The sequence below is a fragment of the Pezoporus occidentalis genome, unplaced genomic scaffold, assembly GCF_034315485.1.
Source record: "Pezoporus occidentalis ecotype Australia unplaced genomic scaffold, CSIRO_AGI_Poc_V1 ctg7, whole genome shotgun sequence".
Classification (NCBI taxonomy): domain Eukaryota; kingdom Metazoa; phylum Chordata; class Aves; order Psittaciformes; family Psittacidae; genus Pezoporus; species Pezoporus occidentalis.
The window spans coordinates 2027327-2046527 of NW_026916052.1; the positions used below are offsets into that span (position 1 = coordinate 2027327).

Below are 19201 nucleotides of genomic sequence, written 5' to 3' on the forward strand. Positions count from 1 at the left end.
TAAAATTTATTTGCATAAAGCTGCTGCTCCCCTCTGTTCCTCCCCATCTGCCTTTGGTCATAGACTTGCTTATCTGCCTTGCTCAGGACTGAACGAACAGGATCCCAACATGAAGGAATGTACTTTCTCACAAAAGGACAGGCAAACCAATGAAGTGCAGTTTGGAGGAGAAGATACGAGTGTGCTAGGAGCAGAATGCATAGCAGCAAGGTGAAATGCCTGATTTCCCTCCTTGAAGCTGTGGGTCTGTGTGTCTGAAATTCTACTGATAGACTGCTGTGACATGGGATTCCTGTATTAGCATTAGTTTGGGTGTTAACCTTAGACAAAAAGCAAGCTTCTTCCCTTCCCTCCCCCAGTTGGTGCCTTATTGCAGAATGGTGCTTTTGAAAGGTAGAATGTTGTATAGCTTTGTTCTTTGTTTCTTAGATGCAAAGGTTAGCATTACCTATTTCAGATACAGACCTTAGTACTAAAATTTTGGCAGAAAGCTTGAAGGAAGTATCGCTGTAGTGTATTTGTATGCAGGGTTTGCCTTTCACACTCCTTGTCTGGTTTGTCATAGCCATTTGTTTCAATATGGGATTGCCCATGATTGAGTATTTCAGATGTTGTTTAGATCAGGCAAAACTGGCAGATGTTATTGGTAATTACCTGTGTGAATTTCATACTATAGAACCTTTAATGTTTGAATGCATTAGTAGTTACTGTTTACTGTCAGAATTTTTCCATTGTACTGAAACTTTATCCTTGTGGGCAGCATTTTTAATTTTGATTTTTCTTTTGATTTATTTTTTTTTTTTAATGTGAGAATCTGCAGTGAAATACTGATGCTAAATACTGATCCTGTGTCATGTGCCCAGACCTGCAGAGACTTGCCCATAAATCCTAATGTAAGGATAGAAGAGAAAATATGCAGGGAGTTATGGAAGGCAGAAGTCATCTATCAAATGCAAGCTTTTTGTGAGGTTATTAAATTATAGGAGTTACTAAGTATTTTTTTAGGCTTCTGGGACTTATGCCATCTGTGTTCAAGGATTTGCCCCCTTAAACAGAGGTAGAAGGAAATAATTCCCTTGTTTTTCAGTGCCTCTACTTTCTGAATCTGAAGATTAACCTTTTCCCCCTTTTTAAAAGGCAGAGATTTTAAGTCAGTCTCACATTTTGTTTTTCCATTGTTTTCTTAAAGAACAAAGCAATACTTTTGCAAGCTGTGGAAAAGATCCAAGACACAGCAATTTTAATCCCCTTTTCTCAAACTGGTTTCCTTACATGCCTGCGGTAACCTTTTGTTAGGGCTGAGAAAATATGGTGTAATGTTGTGTTGCTTCATTGCATCATAACCCTGCAGATCTGATCCACCAAAACACTCAACCTGTTAACTGCATCTTGTTTTCCCTTGTTCTTCCACTTTCCTCATCCAGGGTTGTTCTCTTGGATTCAATGTCCAATGTTGTTTTATTTTAGTAGCCACTGCATTCCCTGTACTAACAAAGTGCAGGCACAACTATCACAGCTGTTTTGCCTTTAGATATACTTGCATTTCTGATAAGCATGTATCCTTTTGATATCAGCTACATTTGTAGGTTTAAATAAAACAAAATTAAGCCGAAAAAGGTTTGGTTCTAATGGCTTTCTCTTTCTGCTCTCTGTGCTTCAAGATACTTGTAAAGCTATGGGAATTTTTTTGCTTTCACTTTTCCCTTCTGCACCAGCTGGTTCTTGCATTGTAGCTGAGGGTTTGCCTACTGCTGCCCTCAGAAGTGTGTAATTTGAGAATCATGGAATCATAGAATCATAGAATAGTTAGGGTTGGAAAGGACCTTAAGATCATCAAGTTCCAACCCCCCTGCCATGGGCACAAGCACCTCACACTAAACCATGCCACCCAAAGATCTGTCCAACCTGGCCTTGAACACTGCCAGGGATGGAGCATTCACAACCTCCTTGGGCAACCCATTCCAGTGCCTCACCACCCTTACAGTAAAGAACTTCTTCCTTATAGCCAATCTAAACTTCCCCTGTTTAAGTTTGAACCTGTCACCCCTTGTCCTGTCACTACAGTCCCTAATGAAGAGTCCCTCCCCAGCATCCCTATAGCCCCCCTTCAGGTACTGGAAGGCTGCTATGAGGTCTCCACACAACCTTCTCTTCTCCAGGCTCAACAGCTCCAACTTTCTCAGCCTATCTTCATACAGGAGGTGCTCCAGTCCCCTGATCATCCTTGTGGCCCTTCCCTGGACTTGTTCCAACAGTTCCATGTCTTTTTTATGTTGAGGACACCAGAACTGCACACAATACTCCAGGTGAGGTCTCACAAGAGCAGAGTAGAGGGGCAGGATCACCTCCTTCGCCCTGCTGGTCACGCTCCTTTCGATGCAGCCCAGGATACGGTTGGATTTCTGGCCTGCAAGCACACACTGAAGCCGGCTCATGTTCATTTTTTTATAGATCAGCACCCCCAAGTCCTTCTCTGCAGGGCTGCTCTGAATCTCTTCTTTGCCCAACCTGTAGCTGTGCCTGGGATTGCTCCGACCCAGGTGTAGGACCTTGCACTTGGCATGGTTAAACTTCATGAGGCTGGCATCAGCCCACCTCACAAGCATGTCAAGGTCCCTCTGGATGGCATTCTTTCCCTCCAGCATATTAACCGAACCATACAGCTTGGTGTCATTGGCAAACTAATTGGAAATAAATACCTGTACTCCTGGAATAGTTCAGTATACATAATTTTTCGGATGCATACATTTTGAGTTCTGTATTCAATCCTTCACTTTTAATTATTTAACTTCAGTTTCCTGGACATCCAGAAAATAGTTAATATTAAAACAGAGCACTATACCTTTTGCTTTCTTTGCTTTCCCCACTTCACTTTCCCCCCTTCATGCCATACCCTGTGGTAGAAGAGGTTTATTTTTTCCTTTAAAGAGTCAGTCTTATAGCTAAGAGCAAGCAGTGATGAGTTGCATTCAAAGAGGATTAGGGACAGGACTTCGAAATGCAGGCTAATTCATTGGACACTTCTGATATTGTAGAATTAACAAGAGGTGACATTAAATCATGCCTGAGCATTTGTTGGAGTAATTGCGTTCTTTCAAGCAGAAAAAATTATAGTGGTTTTGAGTGATGGGTGAATTAATGTTGTAACTAAACTTGTAATCCTTTACTTGTAATGGGAACACCCCTTTCAGCGCTTTTTTCCCCTGCTACCCTGACTACTGCTTCCCTTGCATCAAATACATTGGATAATGTACTGGCTGATCTTGTCATTTAAAAAAAGTTCAACCAGTGAAATAATGCATCTGTGCATCCCCCCAGCTTACTGTCAAGTCAGCCAAATGAATAGGATCACCTGATCTGTCACACCAATCTATACAGGGGGAAGTAGGGACAGTCCAGCAGCTCAGGATGGAGATGTGGTGAAGTGTGAACAGCCTCTTTCAGCAGTAGCATCTGGCCTTTAGAGCAGATGACTTGTCAGGGTAAGCAGCACCAGCTACATGCTTCCTTTGCAAAGCATTGCAGCAGTTTAAGATTATATTGTCCTTCTGGTTTCTTCCTCTTGCTGAACTAGTTGCTCCAAGGGACCTTTTGTCTGCTGTAAGTAAAATCAACTGGGATCCTTAAGTAGGGGTTTAGTCTAATCTCATTAATTTTTTGAATGACTGATGGGCCAGCCTTATCTCTTGGATCTGAATTAGAGTCTGTGTACTTGTATTAAGCTACTTGAATGTTCAGATTTCTCATCTTGGAAAGTGCTCAAGCAAGAAAATGAATGCACATAGTAATTCTCAAACAGGGGAGCTATGGATGGACTTTGAAAGAAGCACAGTGGGCAGATAGTGTTTGTGAATCAAGTCATGCCTTACTTTTTTGGGATCTGTTGCCCTTTTTCTGCCTTTTCTTATTCCAGAAACTCTTAAAATAATAATTAAAAAAAATTAAAATATTCTATGCAAATGTTATGAAGTGTGGGAAAAGCAGTAGGTACCAGATAGGCATGCTAAAATTAATGCTGCTGTCTGAGTATGTACCTCAAAACAATTCTTAACCCATATAAGACATGATGACAAAATCCCCCCTGTTGGCAAACATACCAATAAGATGCTCTTAACAAGTTGCAAATGATAAAGTTTTATGATGTTTTTGTGACTTTTCTTTTTTTGCTGTTGAAGTTTTTTCCTGGCATATGTATAACAGATCAAATCACTCTATTCCTTTTGATTGATGATGATTTATGATTAATTTATTCTCGGATTTTTTCCTACTATAGTGCAACTAAAAGCAACATAAACACCATTGCTGCTGAGTGTGCGCTTACTGTGTAAATCATGGAACTGTGTGTCTGCACTGCCAATAATTTTGGAATAGAAGGCTGTTATAAACATTATTTTGAAAAAAAACCCCATGAATAAACTATTGAAATAAATGTCTTATTTTATCCAAGTCTTTCCTTTTGGGAAGTAAAATTGAGTGATAATAGACTTAGATGTTATCTTGATTTTTAAATAATCATTGCATATGTTTTGTGATGTTTTATTTTCACAGTTTGTGGCGTGCGGTTCAGACAAGTGAGATTTATTTTTTTTGAGACATGATAAATTCAATGGGAAATACTGGATACTGTTTCTGACTCCCTGCTGTAATGCTCAGAGATCTTTTTTTGTTGCTTTCAAAGTTACTGGTGCATTTGAGAGTTTGCTCCTCTGTCAGACCCAGTACCCTTAAATGTTTCTTCTCCCCCACCATCCACTCTTATACATGAGCCATGAGGATTGCATAGTCTTGAGGGGAAAAAAAAACAACAAACAACCCAAAACAGCAAAGCCTTTTAATGGTTCCTCTGCAGTATTTCTCTTGCTTTCATGTTCTTTCTGGTGTATGAAACATGCTGAGAAAGTTGGGGCTGTTCAGTCTGGAGAACAGACCTCGTAGCAGCTTTCCAGTATCTGAAGGGGGCCTACAAGGATGTGAAAGAGGGACTCTTTCATTAGGGACTGTGGTGATAGGACAAGGGGTAATGGGTTCAAGCTTAAATAGGGGAAGTTCAGGTTAGATATAAGGAGGAAGTTCTTTACTGCAAGGGTGATGAGGCACTGAAACAGGTTGCCCAAAGAAGTGGTAAATGCCCCATCCCTGTCAGTTGTCAAGGCCAGGCTGGACAGAGCCTTGGGAGACTTGGTCTAGTGTGAGGTGTCCCTGCCCATGGCAGGAGGGTTGGAACTTTCTAACCTTAACTATTCTGAGTCTGTACCAGAAACTTCACATAAAGCGTTATTTTTTGTCTAATCCATTCTGGGTTTATAAAATGTCAGGTTTTATAGTTTTTTGGTACTTCATGAAGTGTCTAAGCTCTAAAATATGCATTATGCCCTAAGTAAAGGTAAAATTTATGGCAAATGTTGGTCACTAAGGCATTTAATTTTGTCTGGAGACTACAGGTTATAGTAATTGGCATTTCAGAATGTTTTAAGTGTATTCGCTGAGAGTGTACCTAAACATATTTCCTATGTATGCAGCTATGAAAATATGATCTTGATTAGATTTTTCCCTCATATTTGAGAATTTAAAATAGTCTTTTTGTATGCATGAGGGGTGTGTGTGTCAGTTCCCCCCTGCAGTATTCAAACATATGAAAAGAATGTACCCTTGACAGCATTTTGCTTACACTGAGTAAAGGAGTAAGAATGAAAATTAAATGATCTTTGCTGTAGTAGTTTTAGACATTATGTCTAACGGTGGTAATCTATTGTTGAAAAGTACATACAATTTTCAGGGTTTTTTTCCGTTTATTTATACTTTGCTTCTTGCTGTACTTGGAAATGTCTGTTTTACTAATGCTAAGCAAGTGGGTAATCAAAGGAAGTCGGGATTTGTTTATGAGATATTTTCTGCTCATCTTGCCTGTAAGAAGCATCATTTCAGGCATTTTCAGAGCACTCTTTATCTGTGTTTCATACAAAACATTTTTGCTGACAAGGGAATACATGTGTGCCCTGTAATGTAATTACATTAAGTTGCTGGAATGCTTGCTTGGCATGTAGGTAAGCTGGATTCATTTACTATAGCAAGAGAGACTTGGAATCATGTTTCTGAAGACTTCTTGGAAAGCGGCAAGTGAGCATTAGGTCAGAAAGCAAGCCAACAGGCTGGATCCTATCCTCTCCTGAAGGGTCTCCTGGGTTAGGAGGAACAAGCACTTCAGAGCCTGCTTAGCTATTCTACAAACATCTAACATGACGTAATTAAAGGTTATAAACTGAATTCGGGGGGGAATGAGGCAGTGCTGCCAGCAGTGGCAAGGAAGAATGGGCTTTGGCTGTGACTGTGGCTTAGGCAGTTGTCTGACAGCTCGGCTTTGAGTCCTTTTCTTAGGTAGCTAAGCTCTAAGGAGCCTTCATGCTTGGTTTAGAGACCTGAATTGTAGCCGGTATTAAACTGTTGCAATGCCAAGTGCTGCTCTACATAACATCAAGGTGCTTTTGTGTATCTGGCCCCAAGTACATGATAATAACAGAAGTATATGAACTGCTGAAAGGAGTGTCATCTGCAGTGAGAGCACCCCTTCCAAAATCATCAGCTAATTTGCCTGATCTGTGCTGCATGATGCAGCAAAGCCTTGTATTAGGCCAGCTGGATCAAATGATGCTCTTTGAAGATGTTGCCAGTATTCAGTTTCCTCTTAGAAAATCATCAGTAGAAGAAAATCTGTCTGTTGGCCCTTGGCCAACATCTTAAAAGCAAGTACCAAACCATATATTAAGCCTTAGCATGTCCCATGAAGTCACATTCTTCAGTTATTCTGTCTGACTGTGTGCTGCTAAGGTGAGTAGACCTTGGTTTTATTCTGCGAAATACCCCACTTCATGTATTCTGTGTGAATTTCTTTGAAAAGTTGTGCTGGTACATGGTGATGAGCAAAGCAGTTGGTTTGATGTGTGTCTAGGACAGCTGGATAACTTTAGCCTTTGGGTAGCGCTTTGTTGGGTAGCTTGAGAGATGTTTTCATTTGGAGCTCATCTTTCCCTGGAAGAGATGTTGAACAGCTGTCCAGGTAGCATGTGGTGCAGTCCTAACTCCCAACCTTTGCCCAAGTGTTGCATGTTATTCAGCATCTGGGTTGTCTGTGAGAGCAATGGCTAGCATTGGAGGCACACTCAGCTCCCATTTAAGATGTATGGAACCACAAGAGCTTTGCTGAAGTCTCTGACTTGCCACTTGTAAGGCGTGTGGTATCTTAATATATCTAGCGATGTTACATGTTGGTAAGTTGTTCTGTTGTTGATAGAAGCCAGTGTAGGATAGAAATCTCTGCCATAATGAGATCTAATACATAGCAGTTAAATGTCAAATCCGTGATACTTGAAACTATAATTAAAAGAAAAAAGCATTGGAAGACAGAAATAGGAAAACAGTAGTGATTTTAAGTGTTTTTTATGTAGGAGCAATACCTAGGGACTTGGATCAGTTTAATATGTCTTTTACTGTGCCAAATGGCACAACAGTTGACAAAATGCTAATTGCTTTGCAATGCTTGTAAGGAATAGAGTAATCGATGCAAATAAATATATCAAAACCAGAAAGGTAAATGGCCTGCGAGAGCTAAGTAACAGTAATGAAATTATCCACTAATGTACATCTGTGTGTAATTACTGCTTTCTAAACTCAGTTGGCACTAGTCTTAAATTTCTTGTTGAATATGATCGTGTCTTGTTGTAGATGTGTAGAAATGCTGTAAAAATGTGTTTGAATCTTGCTTTGCATTTGTACTACCTCATCCTCCCTTTCCCCTCACCAGTCAGAGCAGCTGCAAATGTGTAACTAATCATTTCTTGAAAGAATTTTTCAAGTCTAGGTCTCAGAACTGGATTTTCATATTGCATCTTTGTCATATCTTAAATTCAATCTACAGTCTTTCTTGAGTGGGCGAGTTGAGCAGGGAAAGAAAAGTGGTAATAGCAAGGCTTGTGAACTGATGTAGGCTTTCTGAGGCATAGAGAGTTTATAATATCCTAAAAGGGAATGTTGCTGCACTTCAGTGATTAATCAGCCCAACAAAAAAGCCAAATAAAACCCTAACCCCCCCAAATTTATTAAATATAACCCTATTGAATTGTGGTTATGGTTTGCAAGGATGTTTTAGTGATTTGGTAAGTAAATATACATCACTAACTTCTGAGGTTTTGGAGTAGCAAAGGTATTTAGATAATCTAGTTTAAAAATTACATTTAGTTTAGATATATTTGGTACATATAAAACATTATTACAATACTGCTGTAAGATTTCCCACTGAATAGAGTCGAAAGGTTGCAGTTTTTGTTTCTTTGCATGTCATCTGATACTGAATCAGGAATTAATGAGAAGCAGTGACATGATGTGTAAAATTAATGTATGCCAAATCCCTGCAACGTGTGCCCTATAGCTAGTGTGTACTTTGTTTGATGTTGCTGTATGTATCCTGGCATGAGAAAATAACTGCATGATTAATGAGTGCAAACGTGTTACTCTAGTGGCTTTCCATGTGTATCTAAAGTTTGATTACTGTCTCTGCTAGTTTGCCATCTACCATTTTTATTCTTTAATAAGCTCAAAGTACTTGCCCAGGTGTATTTACAGCATTTGCATATTCAGGTTGTAGCCTGATATTGTCAGCTTTCTTAATATGTTAGGAAAATAGTATTTTAAAGTATTAACTACTAATAGTATTAATGTATTAATAGGATTTTGGTACAGAAAAAAAGCTTTAGCCTTTTCTTTTTTCATTTTTATTCATTAAATCTCCCTCTTGTGCTCTCATGATCAGAGCTGTGCCTCCTCTTAAATGATTTCAGTTGCTTTCAATCTTGCCTTGAGCTTGGCTTTTTGTATGACTGGCTTTTGTCAGTGCAAGCATTGTTAATCTTATACCAAGAAGATTACTCATCAAATGCAAGCTGCTTCTTTAAGATCACATTAGAAGTTGGGATTTTGTCTCACTCCAAGCAAGCTGAAAAAGCAACTCTGTCCCATGATGATGACAACATGGGAATGTCATTTGACCCTGTGATTCATTCGTGTATTGCACCAAATTAACAGGCTGAAGCAATTGAGTCAGAGATGTAAAGAAAGTGGCTCTACTTATATCTGTGGTTTTAATGTCTGCTTTCTTCTTTTGTACACCTGAGTTCTCTGTAAAGGATATACCGTATTGTTTGCCCCTAAAAGGCATGGTTTTCCCACATGGACCCAAATGCTTTACTGGGTGAAAGTTAGTGCTTACAACAGAACATCACTTTTAGCTACATAGTGTATTTTAAAAATAATTAAAATAGTTTTCTTTTTGGAGAAGAAAAGTACCACAGACGCCTAGTCTAGGGCACAAAGGTTTGAGGTTAATAACCTGTGCTCTGTTGTCCTGGGAGGCAAGTTGAACATCTAGCAATCTGAGGTGGGAACTTTCATCCTTGGCAGCTTGGCTCACCTCAGAATGTCTGAAGGCTGTACCCAAGTAGTTTCCTAAAAGCCATACAAAACAGCATTTAGCTGTAAGATCTGAAGTTCACCTTTGGTAGTTGTGTTTTGTTTGTATTTTTTTAAACAAACAAACAACAAACCCCAAAGTGATAAATAATTATGCTTAATAGTGCATTTTCCTCATCTAAAAGGATTAATGGAAAGGGAGAGTTTTCCCCTGAAGTCTTAAAGGGAGGGAGAGAATGAGGAAGCACTCAATATTTTTTGTTTAAGTAAAGGGGAAATCCTTGCAATTTTTCTTTTTTCCATTGCTTAATAGATGTTTTGCATTTATTTTTCAACTTAGCTAGGTATTTTTTAGGCTCGTTAACAGTAATTTGGGATAATGAAGAAACTTCTGGAAATCTGCAAAACCTAGCCTTCTTATTGGGAAGATTTTTTCTTCCAGCTACAGTTGATTCTTAAGTGTTTCCATAGTGTTGCTATCTTTAATATGATGCACAAAGCCAAATAACTAGTGAAATACAATTTTCTAGAACCAAAGAAAGCTTCTGTTGCAGTGTGCTGGTGAGACTCCATGCACAGTGATAGACAGATTCCCTCACTAGCATGAGCCATGATAATTTTCTTGAAATGTACTCGTGTGTTTTTTTGGTAGGTGTTTTGGTTTTTGTTGTTGCTGTTGTCTTAAATCTGGAAGTGAAATTATTGACCTTCACAAGCAGTGGCTCAAGGCATGTACCAACCTGGTGAAAGGTACTACAAGAACCTAGACAAATTCCTTCTCTCTAGTATCCTTGATGCACGGTGATATGAAAAACATGCATTTCTAGCATTTCATTTTTTAATTGATTTAGTATTTGGATGGCTTTTTTTATCTGAAAATAATAACAAGAACAAAAAAGCAGTATTCAGTTTTGCATTACAGTATTTTGGAAGTCTGCCTTTTTTCAACATACTTCCGAATATTGGTGCCTAGTTAATGTCGGCACTAAAGCTGAATTTATGTTGGATAATTCAGGCGTACCTGAGGACATACTGAAATGATACAATTTGTGGTTGAAATGTTCCCTAAGGTAAGTTTGGCCTGTTCCAGCTACTTACTGTTTTACACAAGGTATTCACAGATGAGGCTTATGAACTGGGATGGCAAAGACAGCTTACAGTGCGTGCTTTGTACACCATCACCCTGTTCTGGAGGCTATGACGGATACCTAGAAGAGATACGAACTGTTCTGCACTGCTTGTCTTTGTTGCCTGTTGATGTTTTTAGGTGCACTTACTTATTAGTATAGGCATAGTATTGTATCTTCTTACCTGATTGTAGTATGGATGTCTTTAGCAGGGCTGTGCAAATAAAACTGGTATTATAATTGGTACTTCTTCAGTGCAGATGTAGAAAAGGAAACAGAATTTCCTTTGGCAAATGTGTAAAAGCAACAGAAGCTGATGGCACTTAAATCAGTTGGCTAAGTGTAGTGTGCAAATCGGCATACAGTTGCTAATTACCTTCTTATAAATACTCTCTTCTCTGCTTCTTCCAAATCCATTATGGGAGAATTCCAGCTTGACATCTTGTATTTTTGTGGTAACGAGCATACCAGAGTGTGGGTTTTTTTTTCTCTTGAAAGGAAAATGATTTACAGATTCAGAATAAATGTTGGAAATAGGAAGAGGGGAAAGATGGAATTTTTTCCCTCTCTCTAAATGGGTATTATCAATATTGCTGGATTTGCAACTCCATAGGAGTTGCCCATGAAGTGCAGAAATGAACAAATGAAAATAGCAACTTGAAGATTTGTTGGATGTGTTTTCTTAATAGTAAGGCTGCCACTCTAGATATAACTGCTAGATAAGCTGACTTTTCTGTTTGAGAGAAAAAGGGCTGTTCCTTGCTTGAGTAAGGCTTTCTTCAGGCTTTGGGTTTAATCTTTGTTGCTCACTTGAATGTAACTAATTTATTTATTTATTTATTTGGAAAGAAAATTCCATCTTTTGTGATAGATTTTCTTCTTTAAACATTTCCTTTTTTTCCCAAATAAGGATTGCTACATAAATTAAATGCAGAATCTGTGTTAAACATTTAGTCTGAATTTATACATTTTTCAATGAATGGAAGAAATCATCCTTTCCCTTAAAAGCCAAAGTTAGCTCTCTTGGACCACTTCAAGTGACAAAACTTAGTTATTGCTGTTTGTTTTGAAACCACAAAATTAGATCAATTAAGGAGATTATTTTAAGGATTATGTACTTTTTTTCAGGAGGACCCAAATGATATTGACCCAAAAAGGAAAGACGTGCGTGGCAGTGATGGGGAAGACAAAGCACAAAGTGTGGAGACGCTACCTCCAGGTATTGCAGTAACATTTGTTATGAAAGATCTACAGCAATAAAACATTTATTATTGAAAGTCATAAAACACAGCAGTTGTTCTGATTGTAGTCATTTTTTGTAGTTTGGAAGTGCTAGGATTATTTTAGCAATATGTGCTACTGTATTCTTAAAGCTTCATCTTCCTTACATCTTACCTGCTTCACTGCTCCTTTGGGTTTAAAACCACAGAGAATGTGACTTTTTGCTAGTACATTTGTAGTGGCCTGCAGTAGGCTTGAGGTGATGTGGAAGCCCTGGGTACGAAAGCAGTCAATTTCTCTTGATGGTCAGTGCTGGCAGGCAACAGACAAGTTGCCTTGGGACTGTGGTTCGGACTGAAGAGTCAGCCAAGGTTCATACTTTTAGTTTTGTCGAGCTTTTGATGGGGTGGATTTTCCTGAGTGTGGTGATAATGTGCCTTATTTTTCTCTTACTTGCTCGTTATTTGTCATGTGCTGGCAAATGAGAGCAACATGATTTTTGTTTTATTTGAGTGAAATGGTCGTATGCCTTGAGGATGAGCTAGGAAAATCAAGTGTTAAGGAATCATCGCTTCATGTGACTGCTTCCATAAACTTTTGCTGTTAAACTGTTTCGCATCAATGAGATTTAATATGTAGCTACAATTGACATAGCAAGAAAAATGGAAATGGTAAAATGGATTTGAGTGTTTTACACGGTACTGAAAAGTTTACCATACAAAGAGGACAATTTATGATCAGATAGCTTCCCAATACGTTTCACTCTTCTTTGATTAATGCTAATGTTTGGCTTAAAAACTTAACTTAGCCAAACATTTGAAATATGATATCATAGGTCTTGAAGAGAGAACTAATGAAGGTAAACTTTCCTTTAGGCAGCTGGAAACTTCCATCCACAATAATGTGTGAAGTATGATTTTTGTTTTACAGTCTTGGATTCCTGGTACAGAATAAGCTGTTTGACATCCATGGCTTTTTTTCCTGTAGCCTTTGGCCTACCTTGTCTTAGCTGCTTTCTGGAGAGGGAAAAGAAGATTCTGGTTATATGTGTATGCTTTTTTGGCAAAACTTTTACTTTGTGTATGAATTGGGTAATAAATCCTAGAGAGCTGAAGAGCCTGGCTTATTCAACTTGGTTTCTGGAAGATCTTCTAAAGCGTTTTTGTTTTGTTTTCCCCTTAGCAGAACTCTTTGCAAAGTTGTTACTGGGATTATAGGTCAGCCAATTTTGCACTTTCCAGCTACTATTCTTACTTCCTCTTTTTTAACGTTCATATATTCTTGGTCAAGCTCTGTACATTTCCTATAAGACTTTCTTTTCCCAGTTGCCCCTAAGTAACCATTCAAGGAGTAAAAGAAGTAGGAAGGGTCACAGGCTGAAAGGGAATGATATCAGAAGCTGAAGGCTTGCAGCTAGAAGTAAAATTAAGTGTAAAATTTAAGAAGTCAAATTAAGAAATAAGTAGAGCAAGGCAGTGCTTGTCATTTCATCTGTTGATTAGTAATCTCTTATGGCTTGATTTACAGGCAAGAGAATCATTACTGCAAAGTAGGATGAGAGTCTCAAATCAAACATCAAAGGCTACAGGGGCAGAATTATGTACTCAAATCACTACTTTGCTTATTTTCAATTCATGTAGGCAAACTTCTGAATCTTCATGGCAATGAAGCTTGGAATTCATATTTTTGTAGGTTCTTCGCACTGTTTCTTTTGTTTTAAAGCTAGATTATCAAATTTTAGGAGGGCTTTAGTTCAAAACTTTCTTGCTTTTTCCACTGAGGTGAGGAGACCTATAGTTTAAATTTTGGTGTTTTGTAGGGTGGTGTCTTCAGAACTTCTCAGATTTAAGGGACTGTTTATTATGTTTAAAATGGCATTATATAAAAATAAAACTGTTGGGGTTTTTACCTTCTGTACATCAGAGTGTATCTATTCTTTGTCATTTGGTGACTCTGCAGAAGTCTGGTGGTTTGTGAAAATAGTCATGTTAGCTTTTGTAGTTAGAAACACTGACCCTGGATTGTCTGCATGGATAACTGAAGCAAAACTGTAAAACCAGTTCTCTGTAATGACAGGAGTTTCAGCAGTTTAATTAAACAGCTCTTTTTGTTATTTTAGTAAAGATCTGGAATCTCTTAATGCGTATCAAGCAAATTAATCTTATTTATAGTGAATATCCTACTGCTTTAAAGCTGTATTGAGCAAGAAGAGTGCAAGCTATTTAGGGGATTTTGTATCCGTCTGTTCCTGCTCTTTGTTGCCTGCTGCTTGGCTGTGTGAAGATTTACCTGCTATGCTTTTATTTTTCTCTTCTGTCTCACTTTGAGTTGCTCTTACTGTTATTTATCTTTTCCCTAATAGATCTGATTCATATTGCACATTGATGACAGGGCTTTCTACTGGAGCTAGAATAAGGCTTTGTGTCGTTCCTGGCTCCAGAAGCCAAATTCACTTGCTGTTATAATCTGTAGGCTGTCACTGCTTTTTGGTAAACTCTAGCAGTGTGAAATAGTCTCCTTTCTGCTAAGGCTTATTACTCTGTGCTTTCTGGACTAGTGTTGCATTTGGTGGTTTTGAAGTCTTGGAAAATGGTGAACAATGCATTTAAATGATTTATATCAAGCTCTACTTGGATGGAAACTGGAATGGAATAAAATACAGCTATTTATTACAGAGGAAAAAAACCCTCAAAATGTGCTTCCTGTTTGAAATAAACCAGCATATTATTTAAAGTAATAGCAGTGAACTGCACTGTTTTTGTTGATGGCCTTCTCCAAGGTTTCAGAGTTGGGGAATACCTGGGACAAAAAGTAAGTTTCAAAAAACTTCACTGGATTTCACCTTTTTCTCTTTTTTTCTACTTAGCTTCTCAGGCTCAAAACAGTCTGTCAAATAAGCAGCTGTCAAAACCAAGTTTAGCACTGCATCATACCCTGTTGAGATTAAAAGATGAATTTATCATCTTGTTAGCTCTCAGTGCAATGCATGTAGACACGTTTGCTCGAATTTAAAGTTATGAACTTGTTTAAGTTTGAAAAAATGTAGTTGGGTTTTCCGATACTTATTCCGCCTGGTAAAGTCATTGAAACTTGGGAAGCTACAGAGCCAGCTAACTCCCCAGAAGAAATTAAATCAAACGTGCTCCTATTTGTGTACCCCAGGGAAGTATACAACAAAAGCAGTGCCTGTTATTGGAAAAGGCTCGTTAAACCACTTTTAACTTCCAAATAGTTGATAAATTGTCAGGAAGGCAAGCCTTTCAGCAAAAGTAAGGCTAGACAGTATATTTAGCTATGGATCAGCCTTCCATTTTCCAGCACTTAACTTGAGCTCTTAGCACTTGTAACCATGTGGGCAACCCAAATTATGTGTTGTAGCTCATAAAGAGCACAACCTATTTAAGAAGAATGCTTGCAACAGCATCACCATTTATCACTAATGCTATGCCTGTATGATCTCGTGTTTTAGCTACTCCTTCCACTGGATGGAAGGCAACTGGAGGAGTGGATGGGGGTGGCAGCAGGCATAGTGTTAAACTCCATAGGAAGTTGAAGAGTTTGAGAGTTGAAAGTCTACATAAATGCATTTAAAGTGTGGATTATATTTTGCAAAATGCACTAAAAATCTTTCTTTTTTGGACCAGAAAATCAGGGACATGACACGTCTTGTACTTAAAAAAAAAAATTCAACATATGTTCCATGTTGAAGCTATATTACAAATTGGAAGCAAGGGTGATAATGTAATTTAGTTACCAAGGGATTTGTAAAGCTTTGGAAATGCTACGTGAGAGAGTCATATGGGGAGATGATCTTGTGGTCTGTTTCTTCCAGTTTTCTGAATCGAGCCACTCTTGCATTTTGCATAGTTTTGTTGCAAGTGAGGTTTGGTGTCATTTTTGTAAATAACTGTATCTGGTTATTTGTAGTGTAGTAGCTGGCTGGGATGTAAACTTGTTTTTAAAGTAAGTTCCTGGAAATACTTTGAAGAAAGAACTTGAAAGGCTAAGAAAAACTTGGCAATCTGTGGGCTACCAACAGCAGCTTTAAAGCTTCCTTCTTAGAAAAGTAACTGGAATTTGAAAATCTGTTTTTCTCCCTCTGGTTATTTTCCTATCGTTTCCCTTCTGGGCTACTTCACCAAGTATATATTGAATGTTCTGCAGTCTGTTTTCGTTTGACTTTCTAGTTCTGGCTTGTGTGTCTGTACATGGTTTAACTTAAGGATGGTAATTCAAATTCCAGTCCAAGTTGCTTTTGTAGATGAGCTCCTTAGACGATCCTGAGATTATAGAGGAATTTTAATCAAGTTGGCTGTATTTGTCTGGTTAAACAGCAGACAATTATTTTGTTTAATGGTGGAAAGTGTTTGTTCTTTCAATATCAGAATCTTCTAGCAGGAGTTAACGCACCGTAGTTGGGGCATGGCTTATGGATAGGAAGCTGTGAATGAGGCCTGCCTTAGTTTCCGTACCTAGCAGGGTGAGAGATGGAGCAAAGGTTAATCTTGAAGCATCTGAGCAGCCTCTTGTTAATAGCTGTTAGAGTATATTCCCCCTAGGTGTATCAGCTTAGGGTATGCCTGATGTATACTATTTGTCTAAAAGCTGAGTTTGGATAGAGTGACATTTCTGCAACCTGCTACTCACTGAACTTAATTAAAAGTACCTCAAGAATTCTATGTGTTGATTGTGACAGCAATGAATGTTGATTCTTCTCCTCTGTAATAAAAAGTGACCCCAAAAGGCAGATTTTGCTTTGTTTTTTTTTCTTTTTGTTTTTTTTCTTTTTTTTGCCAATGGCAGGTTGTATGCATCAGACGATGCAGCAGGAGATTCTCATGCACATCCATGTTAAAATCAGAATGCCTGTGTTGCACTGGAACTTCAGATCTGATTTTGAGTTAAAGGTATACATTTGTTGTAGGTAGTACAGGTTTGGATGTCAATAGGCAAAAAAGTAAGCATGCAAACAGTGGCAAGAACTGATAATTTTAAGACAGCTGGTAAATACCATGCTGTTGTTTTATACCTGAAGATGGTGGACTTCCTGAAATTTCATTCCTTGATGTTGATCTGCCACTCTGTGCTAGTGCCACAACCAGTCACATAATAATACAGCCCTTGATAAGGAGGGATTAATTTGTGAATAATTTCTGATTGTAAAGGAGATAGCAGTTATGTCTCAATAAGACATAAGAGCCATGTTTTGCTCTGTCTGCGTGAAATGCTGGTTTGAGAATAATGTTGTCTTGTACTTGTAAAAGGCCTGTTCCTCAAATGCTTTGATTATAACTGACTGTTTCTACTGATGTAATGAGACAGTAAATTAAATTATAATGTCTTTGAAATCTGGACTGAATGTTAAAAATATAACTGTTTCTTGGATAACTTTGTAGTCAAATCATCTGCCATGTTAATGCATGTCATGTGGAGGGTTTGTTTTTTTAATGGAAATTGTGGTAGTTGGAGTTAAAAACCAAGGAAAACTAAACCAAAACAAAAACGCCAAAACAGACAAGATGAACATAGTCTGGTGATTATTTGCATAAACTGAGATCTGTAAAATTGTTTAATTTTATATTACTTTGCAGGATGTTCTAGAGGAATTTAATATGCAAAAGTGACTGTAAATGTTGCACTGTTGACAGTTGAGGTTTAATTGCGTTGCTGGAAAATTAAAAACCAAGTTATTTCATCAGTTATGTCTGAATTGCTGAATGCTGCTTTTTAAATTGAGGAGATTAAATTTGCTATTTTTCTGGTTTTCTATTGTAGGAAAAGTTCGGTGGCAAGACTTCGATCAAGATGTTTATGTTGGCGCTACCGTGGTGCGATCTGGTCAGGATCCGTATGCCCGCAATAAGTTCAATCAGGTGGAAAGTGACAAACTGCGAATGGACCGAAGCATTCCTGACACCAGGCATGATCAGTGAGTGCTAAACTGAGTCATGCTTGACTTGGATTAACTGTTCTGTATGTATGGCTTTTGAGCAGCAGGTGGTTTTTCTAAAGCAGGAGAGCTCTTCAGCTTTCAAAATGACAGAGACAATAAACTCTGGTGTGATCCTTGAGCAGTGGGTTAAAGAACAGTGAATCTTAATCAAGGTTTTCCCATTTCCATGACTTCTGTCAGTGTGTATTCTGTATACAAACTGGTGCTGCCTTTCAGCCTCATTTTGTGCTTATATGATGGCTTTTCTTGGTTTCTACGTTTGTAAGTCCTTTTCTCTGTAAGGATAATCAAGCAGTGGAGCCGGTTGCCCAGAGGGGGTGTGAAGTCCCTAGAAATAGGGATGTTCAAAGCCTGTTGTAGCTGGCCCTGCTTTGCACAGGGATTTTAGACTGAAAGATTTCCAGGGGTCCCTTCCAATCTCATTTGCTCTGTGATTCTGTTCCTCTATGTGCATGACAGCTGTCACCTCCAGACCTAAAGGAATCTGTTTATGCATACCCTGGTGAACATAGGACAGAATTACACTTCAAAATTACTTCAGTTATGCATGAAACCAACTTTTTTTGTCAAGCTACTTGTGTAGATTCAGGAAATAGTACATTTCAGGAAAAATCTTCTTGTGGGCAGAGAAGACTTCCATTTCAGAAAGGGGATTGAGTGATTGCAGTGATCTCATTTAAGCAGAAGTGATTAATATGAAAAAGAGAGTTGCATTTGGACTTCCATAACTTAAAAATAATAAAAGCAGCTTGAAGTTGGTTTTCAAAATTAGGCAAGCATAGTCTCAAAGCATAAAATTAACCAACTGTGCATAGTTAATATGCCTAATTCTGCAGTTAGGAAGAACATATACCCACCAGACACCTGAGGGAGGAAGGTACCGTTTTTTTCCTCCATACAGCCCTTTAACCAGGAATGGCATAGTGAAGGGGATTTGTATAAAAATTCAGGCACTTACTGTGTCATTTTTAAATCCCTCATATAATAGCATGGGTTAAGTTCTGTAAGTACATGATTGGTAGATAAAACAAGTCTTGTATAATTTGCCATTAATTGAGCAGAAAAGTAGGAAGAATCTAGTGTTTCACTTGTTGCTGTGAAAGCACTAAAAAGCCTGATGCACATGGCATACTGAGGAGATTTTGAATTTTCTTCATCATGCATACTTTTTATGTTTGGTCATATGCCCCCCACCCCACCAAGATATGCTTTCTAAAATTGGGAACACATGTTTTTTTCCCACAAGAGTGAAGCTCAGCCACCACCTTCTAGAAGCTTCTATAATTCAGATATGCTGAATTTGGAACCCTCCTAGATATTTAATAACCTGAGAGGGGTCTAACAGACAAAAGCCAGACAAAGAACTTAAATACTAGATGCCAGGAGACAAATTATATTAAAGTGGCCATGTTTGTTTTAACTGTCAGGGTTGTGATTGTAT

At 38.3% G+C, this 19201-nt stretch overlaps 1 protein-coding gene across 2 annotated transcripts in view; it reads left to right on the forward strand.

The window, feature by feature from the left end:
* The window catches only part of GALNT2 (polypeptide N-acetylgalactosaminyltransferase 2), a 101869-nt gene that overhangs the window by 41650 nt on the left and 41018 nt on the right, over nt 1–19201 (forward strand). For both annotated transcript variants that reach the window (XM_062641773.1, XM_062641774.1), the window contains exons 2-3: nt 11715–11805; nt 17583–17736. In XM_062641773.1, the coding sequence (XP_062497757.1) occupies nt 11715–11805; nt 17583–17736 (245 nt within the window). The remainder of the gene's footprint in view (nt 1–11714; nt 11806–17582; nt 17737–19201) is intronic.